Source organism: Myxocyprinus asiaticus, chromosome 3 (assembly GCF_019703515.2).
Source record: "Myxocyprinus asiaticus isolate MX2 ecotype Aquarium Trade chromosome 3, UBuf_Myxa_2, whole genome shotgun sequence".
Classification (NCBI taxonomy): domain Eukaryota; kingdom Metazoa; phylum Chordata; class Actinopteri; order Cypriniformes; family Catostomidae; genus Myxocyprinus; species Myxocyprinus asiaticus.
In genome coordinates this window covers 36,221,397-36,243,975 of record NC_059346.1, presented here as the reverse complement: position 1 = coordinate 36,243,975, position 22,579 = coordinate 36,221,397, and the positions used below count along the sequence as shown (strand labels likewise).

Below are 22,579 nucleotides of genomic sequence, written 5' to 3'. Positions count from 1 at the left end.
ATGCAACAAAGCAACTTTAATGCCTGCAATTTCATCCATTTTTAATATACAGAGAGCAGCTAATTAAATTAATCACCCAGTTTAAAGTCAGAATACAGTACAGTCACTCTTTAAGTGCTTTTGAATGGAGTGACTTGGCGATCCATACAGGCCCCACATGAATACTTGTGGAGGCACCATATTTTGGTCAGGCTCTTTGTCCTCAGCATGTCAGCTTCCTTTGAAAAGCCATCAGAGCTTTTCTAGGGAAGGCTGTGAGAGCTGTCTTTCTGAAACAAACAATTGTGGATGAATCGAAGTGCCAAGGTTAATAACCTTAGTGGGGGCCCTGCCACTTTTGAGTGGCTCAGTTGCTGCATCAACAGTGGCCACAAAAATGCTTGAGCAGGACCTTTATGGGGGACCATCATCATATGGAATGAAAAGTATTCAGACAAAGCCCATTCTCATTGCAAATACAAATGTCAAGACTTCAGTGTGCCGAGCACAATTATTTCATGGTACAAGTACACTTCTGACAGAAGCCTTACCTGACGAAATTACAGGCGGATGTGATATTTCACAAACTTCTAGGGCCATACCACTTATTTTCTTTTCAGTCCAATACCAAGTACTATCAAGGCAAATATACTTATACGCCAGTACTGTTTAAAGGGATAATTCACCCAAAAATGGAAATTCGCTCATCATTTACTCACACTCATTCCATCCAAGATGTGTATGACTTTCTTTCATTTGCTGAACACAAACGAAGATTTTTAGAAGAATATTTCAGCTCTGTAGGTAGGTACTGTATATGACTAGCTATATAATAGGTGTGGGAGAGAAACAAATCAATATTTATGTCTTTTTAAAAAAATGTTTACTATAAATCTATAGTTATAGTAAAAAAGGATTGAAATATTGATCTGTTTTTTACCCAGAAGTGATTGCATCGCTTCAGAAGACATAGATTAAACCACTGGAGTCGTATGGATAACCTTTATGTGATTTTTGGAGCTTGAAATGTCTGGTCACCATTCACTTGCATTGTATGGACCTACAGAGCTGAGATATTCTTCTAAAAATCTTCGTTTGTGTTTAGCAGAAGAAAGAAAGTTATACACATCTGGAATGGCATGAGGGAGAGTAAATGATGAGAGAATATTCATTTTGGGGTGAACTATTCCTTTAAATTTATGAATTTTTGCAAATTCTTGGGATAAAATGGGTAATTTTAAATACTAAAATTAAAAATTATTAGACTTCTGTTTTGTTTAACCTTATGAAAAATAACCATGGTTTTACTATGGTTACCACTGATCTTTATATATTATAGATAAGTGACAGTTACCATGGTTTAACTATGCTATTTGTAGTAAAACCATAGTAACCACAAAACTATCCATAGTTACTATAGTCATGGTTACTGCAATATTACTATAGTAAAACTATGGTTACAATATGGTTACTACAGTATTACTATAGTAAAACCATTGTAAATATATCAAAACCATGGTTTCTGCCAAAAAACATGATTACTGCAGTCATAGTTACTACAATATAACTATAGTTAAAGCATGGTTACCGGAAACAACAAACAAGGTTACAGACATAGAAAGTACTGGCATCGTTACTAAAATATTACTATAATAAATAAATAGTTTCTGCCATAAACCATGGTTAATACAGTCATGGTTACAACAATATAACTATAGTAAAACCATTGTTAATTTTCATAAGGGTATAATTTATTAACAACAGATACAGAACATTATCAAAGTTTTAACAACTTTTAATTTCAATAAACTTACAAACAAACCTGTCAATAAGAAATATCACGTTTAAATTTGTACTTATTTAGTGTGAATTAACTCCAGATGCTGCTTGTTTTTCTGTCATTACCTCAGCCAAGCTCTGCTCCCTCTGTTTGAATGAGCGCTCTCTGTGACTGCTTGTGTCTTTCAGCAGTTCTCGCACTGTGATGAGCTGAAGAAGAAATAGGTCCAATCCTATGCAACCATTTGCTAATATATCCTTCTTTTTTTTTCCCACTTTGAAGCTTTTGATATGCATTGATTTTTATGGTAGCTAATAGTAATATCACATGTTAAATTTTTTTATTTAATATCGTTATTTTTATATGAGGAATGATATTCTCAATATAACATCAGTATCGGAAGTATCGATACTTTAGGATTGGTCCGCCCATCCCTACAAACTTGGCCTTTTCTTTGTACTTTACTTTGTACAAACTGCCGCTTGTAGCATCTGCTCAGTTTTCATACTGAATTAATGAGCTGGATGAAGAATGCTCACTTTATTCATTAAGGAAGGTGATATGTTTTTGGAATTGGCATACAGTGAGTGGTGTTCTTATGAGCATTCACACAGATTTTAGCAATTCATACTCACTGCCAACAAATGCAGCCATACGTATGCAAAGAGCCCCCAATATACGTAAATCTGCTGGAGAAATGATAGTTTCCACTGTTAAATACTAGAATGTCATGTAGCTCTTTAAAAGATCTTTAAATATGGACATTTTAAAACTTCTCTGTTTTAGATCCAAAAGCACTTTAACTCCTTAGCTACTTTAAAATATTACACAGTGTCTGAACAAATGCAAGGTATTTTTATGCACTGATGACCAGTAGGTGGGTGTGTTGGATTACCACCCAGTCATTAGATACACGTTTTATGGTTTAATGAATAACAGCACAAGTGTTTGATTAGATTTCTCCAAAGTTTCTTCCATAAATTGAAAGCCTTTGCAAAATAACTGTAAAAAAAGTTTCGAAATGATCCTCGAAACAAGCAACATTCTTTAGCATCATTAGCTGTTTTCCTTATCTGTTCAAAAGAAGCACACCCTAAATTGGGTCAGACTGACACGTTATTTTATCTTAGTTAGTAATAGTTGTCATCTGTTGGCCCTCAGGTTTATCTCTTACTTATTTTATTCTAATTTAGTCTCGCCCCTTGCTGTGCGTCACTGCGGGTGATCAAGTTGCAGCATGACAAAAGCCAATGAAGCAAAATTAATCAAGAAATTCTATTCACACAGATTTAGCATTTGTAAAATACCTACAGTTGAAGTCAGAAGTTTACATAAACTTAGGTTGAAGTCATTAAATCTAATTTTTAACCACTCCACAGATTTCATATTAACAAACTATAGTTTTGGCAAGTAATTTAAGACATCTGCTTTGTGCATAACATGAGTAATTTTTCCAACAATTGTTTACAGACAAATTGTTTCGTTTTTAATTGACTATATCACAATTCCAGTGGGTCAGAAGTTTACATACACTAAGTTAACTGTGCCTTTAAGCAGCTTGGAAAATTCCTGAAAATGATGTCAAGCCTTTAGGCAGTTAGCCAGTTAGCTTCTGATAGGCTAATTGGAGTCAATTGGAGGCGTACCTGTGGATGTATTTTAAGGCCTAACTTCAAACTCAGTGCCTCTTTGCTTGACATCATGGGAAAATCAAAGGAAATCAGCCAAGACCACAGAAAAAAAAAATTGTGGACCTCCTCAAGTCTGGTTCATCCTTGGGAGCAATTTCCAAATGCCTGAAGGTAACACGTTCATCTGTACGAACAATAGTACGCAAGTATAAACACCGTGGGACCACGCAGCCATCATTCCACTCAGGAAGGAGACACATTCTGTCTCCTAGAGAAGAATGTAGTTTGGTGTGAAAAGTGTAAATCAATCCCAGAACAACAGCAAAGGACCTTGTGAAGATGCTGGAGGTAACAGGCAGACAAGTATCTATATCCACAATAAAACAAGTCCTATATTGACATAACCTGAAAGGTTGCTCATCAAGGAAGGAGCACTGCTCCAAAACTGCCATAAAAAAGCCAGACTACAGTTAACAAGTGCACATGGGGACAAAGATCTTACTTTTTGGAGAAATGTCCTCTTGCCTGATGAAACAAAAATGTAACTGTTTGGCCATAATGACCATCATTATGTTTGGAGGAAAAAGGGCGAGGCTTGCAAGCCAAAGAACACCATCCCAACCATGAAGCATAGGGGTTGCAGCACTATGTTGTGGGGTTGCTTTGCTGCAGGTGGGACTGGTGCACTTCACAAAATAGATGGCATCATGAGGAAGGAAAATTATGTGGATATATTGAAGCAACATCTCAAGACATCAGCCAGGAAGTTAAAGCTCAGTCACAAATGGGTCTTCCAAATGGACAATGACCCCAAGCATACCTCCAAAGTTGTGGAAAAATGGCTTAAGGACAACAAAGTCAAGGTATTGGAGTGGCCATCACAAAGCCCTGACCTCAATCGGATAGATAATTTGTGGGCAGAACTGAAAAAGTGTGTGCGAGCAAGGAGGCCTAAAAACCTGACTCATTTACACCAGTTCTGTCTGGAGGAATGGGCCAAAATTCCAGCAACTTATTGTGAGAAGCTTGTGGAAGGCTACCCAAAATGTTTGACCTAAGTTAAACAATTTAAAGACAATGCTACCAAATACTAACAAAGTGTATGTAAACTTCTGACCCCACTGGGAATGTGATGAAAGAAATAAAAGCTGCAATAAATCATTCTCTCTACTATTATTCTGATATTTCACATTCTTAAAATAAAGTAGTGATCCTAACTGACCTAAGACAGGCAATGTTTTCTACGATTAAATGTCAGGAATTGTGAAAAACTGAGTTTAAATGTATTTGGCTAAGGTGTATGTAAACTTCTGACTTCAGCTGTATCTGTTCATGTATGTATAATCCAATAACAGCTTCTCTAATCATGTGATTTAGCAATTTATGGTAAAGTTTCAGCTAATGAGATTTTAATGCTTTGCAACTGACTCTAAGGTGTATAGTTTTTGTCTGGACTTGTAAAGAACTGCTTCAAAGTTCAAACAATTCAGCCTGAAAGGATGGACAACTAAGTGACTGAGAGGCATTCATTAGGGAATATCAAACTCAATGCACTAGACTGCATATAAACGTAAGGCCACCCATGATTGCTTTTTCCTTATCAACGACCCTTATCTAAAACAAGATATGCAGTCGACTGCTTTGCTGACCATTAAGGAGACCAAAACCACCTCACAGTATCTGAACAAACTGTGGCCGATTGGCTGAAGTGATACAAACAAAGGAAGTCACAAACATATTACAGACAGTTCGTTCTGCTTCAATCATCTCTGTTTGATCAACAACGGAGAGTGTCACTGAGTTCAGAACAGATACTGTCACACACAAGATTATGATTTTCATATCTCACAAGAGTCTTTGATTTGTTATCTCATTGCTCTACTAAATAAACTTTAATTCTGTTGCAAGGTTTAGAGAAAGCTTGTTCACAGTGTAATATTTAGAAAGAGAGCATAGCATCTTACAGTAAATGTTCTGGTCTGGTCTTTCTATCATTGCAGCATTCCTGGTAATGACAGTGAGACAGTGTGTAGGTAATTCACACACAGGTGAGGAAACTTACATGCGGTTGCTCATTTTAGTGCCGGAGCCTGAAGTTAATCAGCCCAAATAAACAGGAACAGGCTTATTGGTAAAAACAGTAAGTCCAGTGAGCTCTGAGGATGAGTTACATTCACACTAATGATACACGTTTAATCACCACAGTCGGTTTGTGCCAGTGTATGGAGTTCTTCCCGAGTTCTCTCTCCCCCAATCAATATGGAGGGATATAACAGACAAAATAAAATAAATAAATGATATTATAAAATATATAAATATTAGTGCTGTCAGTCGATTACATTTCTAATTGCGATTACAGTAATCACATTTTCATTGGTAATCACCAAGTGCTGAAATTTGACTCTACTGTATATATACTTCTTTTACTGTCAAAATGTATTTATTTCCTTCTTAGGAAAGAAAAGAAAACAAAATGTAACAACAATGCTTTACTAACATTTTTCAGCCTTCCACAGTATAAAAATAGAAATGCACTAAAATAGCACCAAAGCAAGTAACATAGAACGTTTCCCAAAATCTAGGTGGGAGGATGACTAACTGAAAGAACTAATCCCTATAGGTTGCGTATTCATTGCAATGCGCATTTAATCTCTTAAACCCTCATCTTCCAAAATATTAATCGGCTGGCAGACTGTGGCTATCTACTTTGGATTTCTAATTCATATGATTTGCATCAGGGTGCCGCTTTTAACTCCACATGAAAAGTGGTGCAGACAGTGGCCATGTCTGGAATGGCATACTACCTACAGTATACTACTCTTACTGCTTCTTTCATATCTATGTATGGCTCAAATAGTAAGAGTAGTATGGTAGTATGCCAGTTCGAAAACGACCAGCATCTTGTTCTGCTTCTTGCACTGGCATTGACCACATAATGATACTTCATCCAAATTGTCCAGTAATCATTAGCTGACACTTCCAAAGCTTAGCAGCAATGGGTACAAAGTTGAAATTATTTGAACTTTGAGCAGTACTCCAACAAGCTGCGCTGTGGTCCCTCATCAGTGCCATATATTGTGTTTGGCTTGTACATGATATATATATATATATATATATATATATATATATATATATATAATTATATTATAATAAAAAATGTAATAAAATTAAATATATCACAAAATGTCAATAAATAAAATTTACAACGAAATGTCAACATAAATAAATAAGGTAAAAATAAGTTTGTTTAATGAAAAATTAAGAAAAAAATGAAAATGAAAAAATATGAAAATTATGAAATGTGCCATGAACTATGATATAGCTGATTAAATTAATTAATATATTAATTAGTTAATAATTAAATATGTCTTGAAATGTGGCAATCAATAAATAAAAATACAATGAAGAGTGTAAATAACAATGTATTTATTAATGTTAAATGTATTTATGTAAAATGAAAAGCTACATGAAATATGCCTTGAAATGTAATATAGCATGAAACACACATACTTAAAATGAAAATTATCACTTTTACCCATGAAAGTTAAAAGCTAAAATGATTGGCTGAATATTTCTCAGAGACCTGTCTGCCAGTTTGTCCATTTTATTTCTCCATACTGTTCTTTGTATCATACACAGTTTTTAAAAAAAAAAAAAAAAATTATTTTTATTTTTTATGATTATTTCATAAGAAATCCCTTTTTCATTTAAAGGGTCTATAAACTGTTATGGAGAACCACAAATCCCAATAAGGTTAACAGACCTTTTAGACAGCCTCTGAGACCTTGCCTTCTATTAAAATAATAAAAATTGAATCAAAATGTCTTTTATATCCCTTTCATATGACATTCTTGAACTGAGGTGGCATCAGTTTTACACAAACTGTTACCAATAGTGCCTGAACTTAAATATCAGTGAGCTTTGTTTCGCAATGAGAAAGCATGACATTTTTTTAATGTGGAATGTCCAGTCCGATACATTGTGTTGCTGAATTGCAAGCTGTGCACTGTATGAAAACACGGTGGGGTTTGTTATGCTCTGAATGCTTGGAGATTTCACCTCTGTTCATGCTTCCAAAAATGAATATGTATATAAACAGTCATATGACTATATCAGCTTTTCCTGCTGTTTCACTCTTAGTAGGCAGTTGAGGGTGAATGTAAATATACAGTAATCTTGGCAAATGGTTATCCAATCTCCCCTGGGCAGCTGACTGACTAAACCCTGGGTTTTACTATTGTTTGCCCTGGGCAATACAGCCCAGCCAGGAATGAACCATTAATACGTATCATAACATGAGCATCTAATAGTACATGCTTTTCAGTATTCATGGCAGTTGTGGAGCCTTATTATTTTTTAATTAGTTAACATTTTATTGAACAGCACAGTGCTGTTTATCTGTCATGTTTATGGATCATCATCTTATTCACGTTTGATGTGAGAAGATGCTGTTCAATTGTTTGTTCATATGTTGTTCAATAAAAACATGTAGACACACAAAGATGTATGAGCCGTCAACTTTCCTGCACCCTGAAGAAGCTTCTTGGCTCCTCGTGTGTCATCTTTATAATATTATATATAGTGAATATTACATTATGAACATAGAATTCAAAATATGAAATTATTGATCTAACCCTTAAAAATTACTTTTGTTGATGTAACCTGATTTTTCAGCTTGATTAAGTCAGATTAAATGTCATTTTGACTTGAATAAAACCATTAAATTGAGATGTTACCACAGGAAGTAAATGTTTTAGGGTACCTGACAAAACATTTTTGTAGATGCTCTGACATGACAACTACAAATTTTAAGGCTGCACTGATGCTGCATTTGATACTTGTGGTGTAGATGGATCAGAGCTGGAATATTTTGGTTGGACTTTTTTCGGCATTGCCTCTTTACACTGAATTTGGATCCAGCAATCTATTCAGAGCAGTCTTAGTTCCACTGTGTAAAGACGCCTTTGGATTCCTTGCTAAGCATTTCTTCATCATGTGTATGCACACATAAAGGCTAGAATTAATTGCCACTTTTCATTTTTCCACTGAACGGAGCTAATGATAGAGTGAGGCAGCTGTTCATCTTTACTTGTCTTTGAAAGCGTTTGTGTCTCTCTGAAAAGCGAACATTTTTCTGGTTGAGAAATCACTGCCTTCACCATGGGTTCATCAGATCTTGCTCTTTGATACATTGCAGGTCAACATGTTTATGGAGGGTTTCCATGATGCTTTGCTTCTTTACGCAATTGCCTTGCGTGAGGTGATGAGTAATGGTCTCACGAAAAAGGATGGAATTGACATCACGCACAGCATGTGGAACAGGACCTTTGAAGGTAATTCAGAAAAAAAAAAGCAAAATACCCACCTTTTACTATGGAATGGTCAAACTGGACTGTGAATAATTTGCATTTTGTAGAAAAAATTAAACAGCAACTGAAGATGTGAAATGCAAATATTTACTGAGGGAAGTGTGAGGTTTGACTTTGATTTAGTTAAATCAGGAGTCTTCAAAAGGGTAAGTACTGCAAGGGGTTGGCCAGCTATTGAGCTTATTCACAGTGGTGCCACCTTTGATCACCATCTCTTCAATGACGTGCACTGTATAAAGTTATCAAAAAGCTCCTAGATCACATCTAATTTTTCACAAGTCATGTTGTCTGTAGTTTTGACTACTGAAATTTCTTGGAAATATTTAGATTTTTTTTATGTTTCATCAGTGGAACGATCTAAAAACACTTTAAACAACCGTACAACCCATTGAAGAGACTGTACATCTATCCTTCACAGGCTCTTTGTCATTCCCATCAAAAATCAAAGATGGCTCTACATGGTGTGAATATTGTCTATTGTTTCATTTACTGTATTTATTTTTACATTATGTGTTAAACAAAAAAAATTATATTAAGTTAACTTCCACCAAAACTGAAGTTCACACAAACATAAAAACGTATTAAGTAATATTAAAATGTAATGTACAAGTATATGATCCTGTATATCATTAATGATTATTTCTATGGCATTGCAATGTAAGCATCTTAAAGTATGTAAATATATAAATATGGTTCGCAACTCTACGTTATTATAGGCCAGGCTTAAAATGCAACACTCAATATTAAATACACTTTTATATACACAACTTTTCTTTATCCAGCAAGGGGTCATTGGCCTAAAAAAGTTTGAAGATCTCTGTGTTAAATAGTTTAAGTCTCCGTGACGGAGAAGGTAATCAGTAAAATCAAACTCATCATTAATCAAGCCAGACCTTCTAATTAGCTTGTCTGAATGATGCACCAGCCAGACAGTGTCAGAATAAGATGATTACATGAGAAAATAAACACTACACTTGCTGAACCCTTGGGTTAATTATGCTGATTTTGCATGTGTGCATCTAGGGTAGTAGTGTAGCACTAAATTAAACAACCTAAGGCCCTTTATATGTTCACTGTATATTTATAAAAAACTGTCTGGTTACAGAAATGTAATATTCAAATAAAACCAAATGCATTAAAAGAGCTGCAGTTTTATGTATTAAAATTCAGGAGTATCTGCACAATTGTAACATGTAATATTACTAGCAATTAAGGGATTTGGAGCATTATAATAACAGTTTGCACACTTAGATTTTGTGTTATTACAGTTTAAATAAGCAGGTCTTGGATCATTAGTGTAAGCTATAAGTTCTTAGTATAAACTAAGCAAATAGTGTAAACTCAGTCATATTCAGATGTATTTTTAATACTTACATAAAATAAATGTAACAAGCTCTATGACAGTGCTTTCAATTGTTGACTCCCTGATTAGAGTTAGTAGGCTTGGTAAAATTTTTGTCCTTCCAAGAAAAGGACATCATATTAAGAATATTTTACGCTTTGATATTATTGTTAGAAAAATTAAAAGTCATACATATTTTGTTCATTATTAGGCAGAGGAATTGTAACACTTTGACCAAGTTACATTTTATGCACATTTCACCACATTTGCTTCATATTATTGTAGTTGTGAATAGAACGTTAGCCAGTGTTCTTGCCACTGTAATTCATTAAGCTTCCCTTACAAAATAAATGCTCAGACATGTCTGCAGGCCAGGCCACTCTCAATGAGCACACTAAGACAACTAAACGTGAAATAACAATGTCCGGCCAGAATCATCAAGAACAGGGTCATGTTTTCCTGTTAAATGAAATAATATTTTAAAAATGTCAAGAATTCAGGAACACAGATGTACAGATGAAATTACCATTTCTGCAGGCAAAGCCAACAAAAACGGCAAGAGGCAGATGAGATTTCCTTTTGTATTGCCCAACCGGAATTTGTCAACTCTTGCTGGTGTTTTCCTTGGAATGTCTGACTCTTCAAACTAATTAATTTTCTCATTCCTTACATTCTGTTATTCAGGCATTGCTGGCCAGGTGTCTATGGATGCCAATGGTGACCGGAATGGGGATTTCTCTGTCATTAGGATGACAGACCCAGAGGCAGGCACGCATGAGGTAAGAGAACTCATCATCATTTCTGTTTTCTTAAGGAATTAGAGTAAATAAATTCAGGACAATAATTGTACTATTTCCACTATATACATTAAAATATAAAACTAATATGCAGGGTTTTGTTATATACACTCACTTAGCACTTTATTAGGAATACTATGGTCCTAATAAAGTGCCCAACACGGTCTTCTGCTGTTGTAGCCCATCCGCCTCAAGGTTCGATGTGTTGTGCATTCTGAGATACTATCCTGCTCACTACAATTGTACAGAGTGGTTATCTGAGTTACCGTAGCCTTTCTGTGAGCTCAAACCAGTCTGACCATTCTCTGTTGACCTCTGTCATCAACAAGGCATTTCTGACCGCAGAACTGCCGGTCACTGGATGTTTTTGGTTTTTGGCATCATTCTGAGTAAATTCTAGAGACTGTTGCATGTGAAAATTCCTGGAGATCAGCAGTTACAGAAATACTCAAACCAGCCCGTCTGGCACCAACAATCATGGCACTGTCGGAATCATTGAGATCACATTTTTCCCCATTCTGATGGTTGATGTGAACAATAACTGAAGCTCCTGACCAGTATCTGCATGATTTTATGCATTGCACTGCTGCCACACGATTGGTTGATTAGATAATCACATGAATAAGTAGGTGTACAGGTGTACCTAATAGAATGGTACATAAGTGGATATCCATGTAAAGTGAATCAAAATCAAAGCTACCCTGCTAAAAAAAAAAACATCATAAACCAAGCTGATTTGCTGGTTTTAGCTGGTTTAAGATGTTCCCCAGACCGGCCAAGCTTGTGCTCAGCCCCTCTAAAATCAGCCAACCAGCTTGACAAGGCTGAAGACCAGCTAAGTCCAGAAAACCATTTTAGGCTGATTTTAGCTGTTTTTTGGGCTATATCATAGGAATCTTGTATCATATAAATAAAGGAACAGCACATTAGCTGGTATTGCAGAATAATATCTGAATGAAGTATGCTAACTTTTCTAAACAGATGTTAGACAATCACCATAATACCTGTCCTTTTATGGTTTCAGACTGTCATGAACTACTTTGGGACTAATAGAAGTTTCCAGATCGTGCCTGGCTTTAAGAGGGAATGGTTCTCTTTGCGAACAGCACCTCTACCCCCAAAACCGTCTGTCCCATCATGTAAATTACCTCTGCTGCTTTAAGACTTATACTATACTGTCAGTTTTGTAATAGGCAAGAATTGTTTGCAAAGAATACCCTAAATAATGCCAGACTATAATATCTGAGAGCAATGCATATATTGCACTTGGATGCAAAATACTGTATGTATATGTTTCCATTTGGCTACTCAACTAGTTGCAGATCAGAAAAATGGTTAGTTCTGAGAATAGCTAAAGCATCATTTGTTTGCAGATGCCATTTGATATTTTGTATCTAATACAAATTACATGCAGACATTTTAAGTGTGACTCAGGTGTCCCAAAGTGACTCTAACTACTTTTAGGGAACACTGTACATGGTTTAATTATAGTTAATTATTATGTATGAAATTTGTATATTATGTATACTGAAGATATTGTACAGTAAGTGTAAGTATAGATGTCCAACTTTTCTTACAAATGGTTTCATTTTCTTTCCTAAGCAGGTGGACTTGGTGTATCGGCAGTGACTGGGATAATAGTGGGGGGAATTCTGGGAACTGCTCTCCTCTTGGCATTCTACTTCTTTAGGTAACCATTGAAAACAGTGACAGTTTTCTATCTTTTTATTTTTCATGAAATAGGCCATTGGATGTTTGAAATCTTAAATTCCTGAAGAGCACCCATTAGTCTGGCAATCCAGAAATTCATATTCGGGCACTACCAGAATATTTAGAACTGTCTTCTCAAAACTCAGTTTTATTTCGATGGGGCTTAATGACCCTTACAAAAAACAATGGTCTGCATGAAAGTTACAACCCCAATTCCCAAAAGTTGGGACAGTATGAAAAATGCTAATAAAAACAAAAATGATTGATTTGTAAATTATAATCACCCTTTGTTATATTGAAAGCTCTACAACTACACATTATATGATGTTTTACCCTGTGAATTTCATTGTTTTATTTTTTAAATGTGCAGTAATTTCAAATCAGATGATTGCAATACGCTCCAAAAAAGTTGGGACAGTCGAGTGTTTGCCACTGTGAAACATCACCATTTGTTCTAATAACACTTATTAAGCATTTGGGCACTGAAAACACAAGTTTGTTAAGTTTAGAAAGTGGAATTTTCCCCCATTCATCCATTATATATGTCTTTAGCTGCACAATTGTACAGGGTCTTTGTTGCCGGATGGTGTGCTTCATAATGTGCCACACATTCTCAATTGGAGATGGTCAGGACTGCAGGCAGGCCAATCAAGCACCCACACTCTCTGCTTACACAGCCATGCACTTGAAATCCAGGCAGTATGTGGTTTGAAATTGTCCTGCTGGAAAATGCAGGGACGTCCCTGGAAAAGACAGTCTGGATGGCAGTATATGTTGCTCCAAAATTTGTACATAACTGTCTGCATTCATGGTGTTCTCACAGATGTGCGAGTTACCCATGCCATGGGTACTGACACACCCCTGGCCCATACAGACACTGATTTTTGGACCTGACACTAATAACAGCTTGGATGGTCCTTTTCTTCTTTGTCCCGGATAACACGATGGCTGTGTTTTTCAAAAACTTTTTGAAATGTGGACACTTCGGACCAAAAAACACAGTTTCACTGTTCTACTTTCCATCTAAGATGAGACCGAGCCCAGAGAAGTTGGCAGCACTTCTGGACAGTGTTGATGTAGGGCTTCTGCTTTGCATAGTAAAGTTTTAACTTGCACCTGTGGATGCAGCGGCAAATGGTGTTGACTAACGTCCTGGTTACATTCGTAACCTCTGTTCCCTGATGGAGGGAACGAGACATTGTGTCGATGTAGTGACACTGGGGGTCACTCTTGGGAGCCTCAAACACCTCTGCTTTTTTGAAAAAAGGCCAATGAGAATAGGCGAGTGGAATTTGCATGCCACTCCTCCGGACATCCAGTTAAAAAAGGAGCTGGTATGCAACCACTCATTCAGGTTTTGTGCTGAGGAGCCGAGACCAGGTCCCGGCCATTTCAGCGGGTAGTTCAGCGTTGTGGCAAGAGGGACACAACGTCCCGTTCCCTCCATCAGGGAACGGAGGTTACGAAAGTAACCAGGACGTTCCCTATCTGTCACTCACTCGACGTTGTGTCGATGTAGTGACACTAGGGGTCCCTATACAAAACGCCACAACTATCTGAACTGTGTTACGTGAACTGGTGGTGTTTGACTGGTGCCAGCACACCAGGCCGTCACGTAACCTCCCCCAACGCTCTTATAAGCGTTGAACGGTCCATCAGGAACAAGTCGACTGCCCAACTATAGGGACAGGCTAGCCTAGCCGAGGCCTCTTTCCCTTCTCTTTTCTCCCCAAAAAGATTGGAATTTGTTAACTGACTGGGAGCCATAAGTGTCTGTGTCGGGGGGTGTCCCTCCCAAGGGGAAGACACCGTGGAGACCACACCCCGTCCAAAAATAGAGGGGGGGGGTATTTTGAGTGGAATACGTCACATGGTCTTACCGAATCTTGTCGTAAGTATGTCACGTGGAGAGGTCCCATGGTAGGTCCTACCCAAAGGGGGAGGAGTTTCTACAGAGCATGGCGACCGGGGGCAGAGGGGCCTCTGCCCAAGGAAGACGCAATTTGCCGACAGGGAAACGATTTTGCAGAAGATATCACATGGGGTCGTCTTCAGGGAACCAGCACATGTGGAGCACCTACCTCAATACAGGGGCTCATTAGCACATGTACTGGGCCGGTCAGCGAGTTTCTCCGCAAACTCAACTGCCAGAGGGCTAAGGGGAAAGTCATCCAGGGATCACAGTCTGTAAACACGACTGGGAGTCAAGAGCGCACGTCTTCACGTCAAGGGAGGGGAAAGGAGCTATGCGCAAGCGGTACACCCGGCCAGTTGTCCCGCCACACTCCTGGTAGAGTGGGCTCATAATCCCACAGGGGGTGGCACGTCCTGAGCCTGATATGCCTTTGCGATGGCATCAATGACCCAGTGGGTGATCCTCTGTTTGGAGACAGCGCTTCCTTTCCGCTGTCCACCAAAGCAGACAAAGAGCTGCTCGGAGCTTCTAAGGCTCTACGTGCGATCCAGATAAATTCGTAAAGCTTGCACCGGACACCGCAATGCCAAGGCTGGGTCTACCTCCTCCTGGGGCAGCGAATGCAGGTTCACCACCTGATCCCTAAAAGGGGTCGAGGAACCTTGGGCACATAGCCCGGTCGGGGTCTCAGGATCACGTGAGAGTAACTCGGACCGAACTCCAGGCACGATTCGCTGACAGAGATTGCCTGCAGGTCCCTACCCTTTTGATGGAAGTGAGCGCAGTCAGGAGGGCAGTCTTCAAAGAGAGTGCCTTAAGCTCAGCTGACTCCAAGGGCTCAAAGGAAGCTCCCTGTTGACCCCGAAGGACTACAGAGAGGTCCCACGAGGGGACGAGGCGCGGTCTGGAGGGATTCAACCTCCTAGCGCCTTTCAGGAACCTGATGATCAAATTGTGCTTCCCCAAGTACTTACCATCTACTGCATCGTGATGCGCTGAAATAGCGGCTACATACACCTTCAAGGTGGAGGGGGACAGCCGCCCCTCCAGCCTCTCCTTGCACAGGGTCTGTGCAAGTAGGCTCACTGGGGGAAACGCGTATTTGCGTAGTCCAGGGGGCCAGCTGTGTGCCAGCGCATCTATACCGAGAGGTGCCTCGGTCAGGGCATACCAAAGCGGGCAGTGGGAGGATTCCCGGGAAGCAAACAGGTCTACTTGTGTTCGACCGAATTGACTCCAAATCAGCTGGACCACCTGAGGGTGGAGTCTCCACTCTCCCCTGAGGGTAACCTGACGTGACAGCGCGTCCGCTGTGGTGTTGAGGTGGCCCGGGATGTGAGTGGCTCGTAGCGACTTGAGGCGCTGCTGACTCGAGAGGAGGATTCATGCAACTTTTTTGTGACATGCAACTGGAGCGTAGATCGCCTTGACGGTTGATGCATGCTACCGTTGCTGTGTTGTCCATCCGGACCAACACATGCTTGCCCTGGATCAACGGCCGGAATCTCCACAGGGCGAGCAGTACTGCCAACAACTCTAGGCGGTTGATGTGCCAACACAGCCGCGGGCCAGTCCAGGAGCCGGCAGCTGTGTGCCCTTTGCATAATGCGCCCCAGCCCATCTTGGAGGCGTCTGTTGTAACCACGACGTGCCTGGAGACCTGCTCTTGGGGAACCCCTGCCCGTAGAAATGCAAGGTCAGTCCAAGGACTGAAGAGGCGGCAACAGATCGGCGTGATGGCCACGCGATGTGTCCTGCAGCACAATGCCCAACTCGGGACTCGAGTCTGAAGCCAGTGCTGAAGAGGTCTCATATGCATCAACCCGAGTGGTGTGGCCGCCGCTGAGGATGCCATATGCCCCAGGAGCCTCTGAAAAAGTTTCAGTGGAACCGCTGTCCTCCATCTGAATGCCTTCAGACAGTTCAGCACCGACTGCGCGTGCTCGTTCGTGAGGCGCACTGTCATCAACTCCAAACCGAGAAAAGAAATGCTCTGAACCGGGGAGAGCTTGCTCTTTTCCCAGTTGACCCGAAGCCCCAATCGGCTGAGGTACCAGAGCATGAGGTCCCTGTGTGCGCACAGTAACTCTCGAGAGTGAGCTAGGATTAGCCAGTCGTCGAGATAGTTGAGGATGCGGATGCCCACTTCCCTTAGCGGGGCAAGGGCTGCCTCTGCGACCTTCATGAAGACGTGAGGGAACAAGGACAGGCTGAAGGGGAGGACCTTGTACTGGTACGCCTGACCTTTGAAGGCAAACCGCAGGAAGGATCCGTGTCGAGGTAAGACCGAGACGTGAAAGTACGCGTCCTTCAGGTCTACCGCCACGAACCAATCTTGATGCCGGACGCTCGCTAGAATGTGTTTTTGCGTCAGCATCTTGAAAGGGAGTCTGTGCAAAACCCGGTTCAGTACTCACAGGTCCAGGATTGGTCGCAACCCACCACATTTCTTCGGTACGATGAAGGAAGGGCTGTAGAACCCTTTCTTCATCTCGGCTGGAGGGACAGGCTCTATCGCGCCCTTGCGCAGAAGGGTAGCGATCTCCGTACGTAAGGTAGCGGCGTTCTCGCCTTTCACCAAGGTTGAGCAGATGCCACTGAACCTGGGCGGGCGCCTGGCGAACTGAATCGCGTAGCCGAGTCGGACGGTCAGCCATCGCGACGGGTTGGAAAGCGCGAGCCACGCGTCCAAACTCCGGGCGAGGGGGACCAAGGGAATGATCACGTTGGACGTACCGGCGGGTGGGGCCTCGCGGCGGGGGCGGAGCTCAAGGTGCCACGTCGAGGGGATTTGAGCCCCGTGGCCGTGCTGATTCCAGGGACATCGAATCACTTACCTGGTTCCTGCTGCCCACCATAAGATTGGCCAAGGAGGGGGAGGAGGAGTCTTGTCCCCGTAGTCCACCAGAACCAATCCCATGTGGGCGTGTTTGTGCCACAGCTGGGCGCACAGGGGCGGGGCGTCCGCTGCTGGAGCGCCATACCTGCAAAGATGGGACGGTGGACAGTGGTCGTGACGACGGCTGTGCGCACCGGACATGTGACCCAGGGAACAAGAAAACCGCTCTTTTGTTGAATTTTTGGGTACCGCAGCCTCTTGGACATGCGGCAAAATTAAATGAAAACGAAACAAAAGATTCTCCTCCCGGCCCTCCACCGGGGGATGAAGTGGTCTGCTCACCAGCTCCAGAGAAGCGGGTCTCCTTGCCCCTGGGTCACCCGTCTCAGGGGCGCTTCGAAGCCTTCCTCGGGTTCTTAGCGGCCGGCCGTGAGATGGGTGGCGGCTGCTTCCTGTGTTGGGCTCCACGCCGGGGCCGGGCCAAGGGGGCGGGCTGCAGCGGAGCCGGTGTTGTTGTTGCAGGAGGACGCCCTTGGCAACAAGCAGATGGGGTGCGGGGTCTTGAGTCGCGCCGGGGCAGGATATGTTGTATGGCCTCCATCTGCTGCTTCATCGCCGAGAACTGCTGGGCAAAGTCCTCGACTGTGTCGCTGAATAGGCCAACCTGGGAGATGGGGGCGTCAAGGAACCGTGCCTTTTCAGCCTCTTGCATCTCAACCAAGTTGAGCCAAAGGTGGCGCTCCTGGACCACCAGGGTGGACATCGCCTGCTCGAGAGACCGTGCCGTGACTTTCGTCACCTGAAGAGCGAGGTCGGTCACTGAGTGCAGTTCCTGCATCAGTCCCGGGTCAGAACTACCCTCGTGCAGTTCTTTTAGCACCTTGGCTTGGTGTACTTGCAGGAGAGCCATGGCGTGCAGGGCGGAGGCGGCTTGTCCAGCGGCACCGTAGGCCTTAGCCGTCAGGGATGATGTAGACCTACAGGCCCTGGACGGGAGCTTCGTGCGCCCATGCCAGGTGGCAGCGCTCTGCGGACACAAGTGGATCGCGAGCGCTTTATCCACCTGAGGGTTCACCGAATACCCCCTGACCGCTCCGCCATCGAGGGTAGCGAGAGCGGGGGAGCTGAAAGACCGGGACCGGGCAGTAAAAGGTGCCTCCCACGATCTTGTCAGCTCCTCATACACTTCCGGGAAGAAAGGAACAGGGGTGGAGCATGGCGGTGCCTCGAGCCAAGGAACCAATCGTCGAGCCGCGAGGGTTCAGGGGACAGTGGCGGTTTCCACTCTAGCCCGACGCTCGTGGCCTCCCGGGAAAGCATGTCCGTCATTTCTGCGTCGGCCTGGGACTGGGCGACCATTCCCGAAGGAGGAAGACCAGTCGAAGCCTCTGCATCCGACTGGACGAGCCCGCTCTCTGATGCTGCGTCCGATAACTCGTCTTCTTCCCGGGCTCTGAACAAGAGGTGGAACTCGCCCTGAGATGAGCCGGCGATCTCGTCTGAGCGCCCGACCGGGACAAGCGTGCATGCTGGGGAATGGGAGGTCCATGGGGGATAATCGCCCCCAGTGCTAACCGGCACGGCATCATACCCTTAGGTAGAAGGACCGAGACGGGGAGCCGCTGGGGTGGCTTGCTTTCTTACAAATGCAAGCCGCGACCATAACGTTGCCATGGTCATGTTCTCGCAATGAGGACAAGATCCATCCACGAATGATGTCTCCACGTGGGCAGCGCCCAGACACGTAAGACAGCGATCGTGGCCATCAGAAGCGGAGAGATAACGACCGCAACCAGGAATAACACACAAATGGAAAGCCATCTTTAAAAAGACATTCTGTGTGTGCCGCTCTTTTAGAAAGAAAATATACTCTTTTAGAATATACTCTTTTAGTTGTTCTGCCGAAGCACCCAGGGGCGTTCTCTGCACTCCACGGGTGCAGAGGGGGAGAAGCTGCTGAAATGCACCGTAGAATCCAGCAGATGAGGTGAATGAACTTCGCGGATGAATTCAACTTCAATGAATAGAACCGCTCAGCTCCAAACAGAAAATCTGAATGAGTGGTTGCGTACCAGCTCCTTTTATACCCGTATGTCCGGGGGAGTGGCATGCAAATTCCACTTGCCAATTCTCATTGGCCTTTTTTTCAAAAAAGCAGAGATGTTTGGGGCTCCCAAGAGTGACCCCTAGTGTCACTACATCAACACAACGTCGAGTGAGTGACAGATAGGGAACAAAGGTTTACTAAAGTTATCCCAAGCTCATGTTCATGATATTGATTACAGATGAATGACATTTTTTAAGACAGTGACGTCTGAGCGATCAGAGATCACGCAAATTCAGAAATGGTTTTTGTCTTGCCCTTTATGCACCAAGATTTGACCAGATTCCTTGAATCTTTTAACTATATTGTGCACTGTAGAGGGTGAAATGCCCAAAATCCTTCCAAATTGTCTTTGGGGAACATTGTTCTCAAAGTGCTGGATTATTTGCTGAAGCCTCTATTGGCAAATAGACAAGTCTTGAATGATTCTTGCTCTTGATGGACTAGGCTGTTTTTGCAGGTTCCTTATACAGTATACAGTACAATGACACAATTGCCTCACCTGTTTAACCTCTCCTGTTTCACATTGCCTTGTTATTTTAACTCATCTCAACTTTTTTGGAGTGTGTTGCACCTTAAAAAATAAAAATAAAAATCACAAGGTAAAACATCATATAATGTTTAGTTGTAGTGCTTTCAATGTAGCAAAGGGTGAATATAAATTACAAATCACTCCTTTTTGTTTTTATTAGCATTTTTCATACTGTCCCAATTTATTTGGAATTGGGGTTGTATTACTGCTTATACTTGACTTCAAAATTTATTATTCTGTTCTTCATTTTTCCTCAGGAAGAATTACAGGATAACTATTGAGCGGAGAACACTTAGAGAAGAGTGTGATATCGGGAAACACCGTCAGTTGCGAGAAGATTCGATCAGATCCAACTTCTCAGCAGCGTAGTCTGTTGATGTAATCCAGCTAATGAGGTGTTCAAATCTGGGGGAATACGCATCTCAAATGAGTCTATGGGCTCATCAAACATCATCCCAGGAACCCAGAAATATTTATAGACATGCTGTAGTGGTTTTTTTTTTCCTTGTAAATGTCTTGCTCTTCAATTCGTAAACTCAGGAAAGTTTAATTATTGTAGGAGAAGAACTTGCAAGGCTTCTCGACTCTGTAAAGAAAAAGGTCTGTTTAATTTAGCTGCAGGCCTTGTTTTTGTTTAGTTTTTTGTTTTGTTCTGTTTTGTTTTGAGGAAGTCTTTATTGAGGCCTGTTAGTTCGGTAGAAGTGTCAGCTGACTTGACTGGGGCAACTGCTGGGTCGGTGGGGAGCAGCGATAATGAGATATTGAGGACTATAAGTCTTAAGAACTTAAGCTTACCAAATGCACACTTTCCCCAGTGAACAAGGTCATTTTTTCCATCCTATAGAGAATGTCCAGTAGAACACACTGATGAGCATCAATTCTTTCTTCTTCTGAGTGTTGTGTAGATTTTGACAGAAGGCACTGATGAATACAAAACGGATGTAAACTTCAAAATGATGTTCCTTTCTGTCAACTGTATCTCAGCAAGCCTTGATGTATCAAATTTGGCGGTGTGCTGAAACACTGAACTATTACTTAGTTTTTATTTATTCTTATACATTTTGATTTTAATAATAGATTTGATGTTTTAGTCCCACTAATGATAATAATCTAATATAATTTTAGCACATGCCATATACAGTATCATACACGCTGCTGGGTGCCTCATAACCAAATGTTGTCTACATTTTTGTTACTGCTTTAGATATCGTTAAAATAACAATTGACAAAACTGACTGTTTTAAACCTAAACCAAACTGTGTCCACCCATATCAATTTTTTTTAATTATAGATAGAATACATTTCACATTTTCTTAGCTGCTGTCTTGCAGTTATAGCAGCAAAATCAATGTTTTCTACTATCATAATGCAGTTCAAGGCTTCACTGAAGGTCTCTTTTCTACCGTTATCTTTGTTACAGTAGTTTTGTACAGCTAGCTCTTTATTGTTAGACATTCTTTGAATGCTATAAAGAGTGGATAAGATTCAAACACCAGATGATACTGCTAAAATCAGTGAGATTCTAAAGCATTGAAATGCACTTTGTTGCATCCATAAGGGAAACTGCAGAGACAAACAATTTATTTGGTTTAAAGGTTTGAAATGTGTAAAAAACATTAAAAGGCTTTATGCAGGAAGTTAAATAATAGATATACAGTATAGACATGTCACAGAATTATTTTATATATAAAAAAGCCGGTCTACCTATCAGTGAAAGATTTTGAAAAGCTATGTTCATTCGCAGAATTTATATTGCACATGTACATTTTATAACTTTTTGTCTTTAGATTGTCTTTGTCAGGACGTGGTTATCAATAATCTGTCAATGTAATATCATATAAAATATATTTTTAACATTTGTGATGATTCAGTTTAAGATATGTAAATGTGAGATGTCACATTTAAAACCATTTTTATGGTTTGTGCATTAAAAAAAATCTAGGGTTTTATTCAAGCTTGGTATGATGGCAATTGTATACTGATGTAAGTAAATGTATCAGCATAAGATGTGATGTTATTTATTGATATTTTTGTAGAGGTTTATTTTCTCTTTTGATTTTAACATTGTTTCTTGTGTGAAATATACAGAATCCTTTTTTGAAAGAAAACAGTATATCTGCCTTGTCCGTGCAAATTTGACCTAATAAGTGTATTTACAAGGCTTTGTAAACACTCAGAAGAATTGTAACTTATTTAGATTAATACATATTGACCAATCAAAAAAAAAAATAATAATAATAATAATAATAATTATATGTATATATATATATATATATATATATATATATATATATATATATATATATATATATATATATATATATATGCGCTCTGTTTTTACCATTAAGAGTGGCTGTTACAATTTGTTTATGGTATGGTATCCATTTTGGGTTGAAATGAGTGTATTGTAATAAATCACTGTATGTATTATTTTACTTCTAAAATATGTTATATATTATTTTACTTCTAAATTACTTATTATTTTAACCAACAGTGTGGATATGTGTTCTGTGAACTAGTGTCTGAAAACAGTTAAGTGGGTCAGTGGACCGTTGACTTGCCATGGTAAATGTCATAGCTG

General features: G+C 40.8%; 1 protein-coding gene across 2 annotated transcripts in view; it reads left to right on the top strand.

Moving 5' to 3' along the window:
- LOC127429569 (atrial natriuretic peptide receptor 3-like) overlaps window positions 1-22,270 on the top strand; it is a 33,219-nt gene extending 10,949 nt beyond the window's left edge. Inside the window, exons 4-8 of one of the 2 annotated variants that reach the window (XM_051678700.1) lie at window positions 8,588-8,723; window positions 10,786-10,880; window positions 11,923-12,037; window positions 12,504-12,588; window positions 20,256-22,270. In XM_051678700.1, coding sequence (XP_051534660.1) covers window positions 8,588-8,723; window positions 10,786-10,880; window positions 11,923-12,037; window positions 12,504-12,588; window positions 20,256-20,367 — 543 coding nt within the window. In that variant the 3' untranslated portion in view covers window positions 20,368-22,270. Of the gene's footprint in view, window positions 1-8,587; window positions 8,724-10,785; window positions 10,881-11,922; window positions 12,038-12,500; window positions 12,589-20,255 lie in introns of both variants that reach the window. The other variant, XM_051678692.1, reaches the window with a different exon arrangement.
- The last annotated feature ends 309 nt before the right edge of the window (window positions 22,271-22,579 follow it).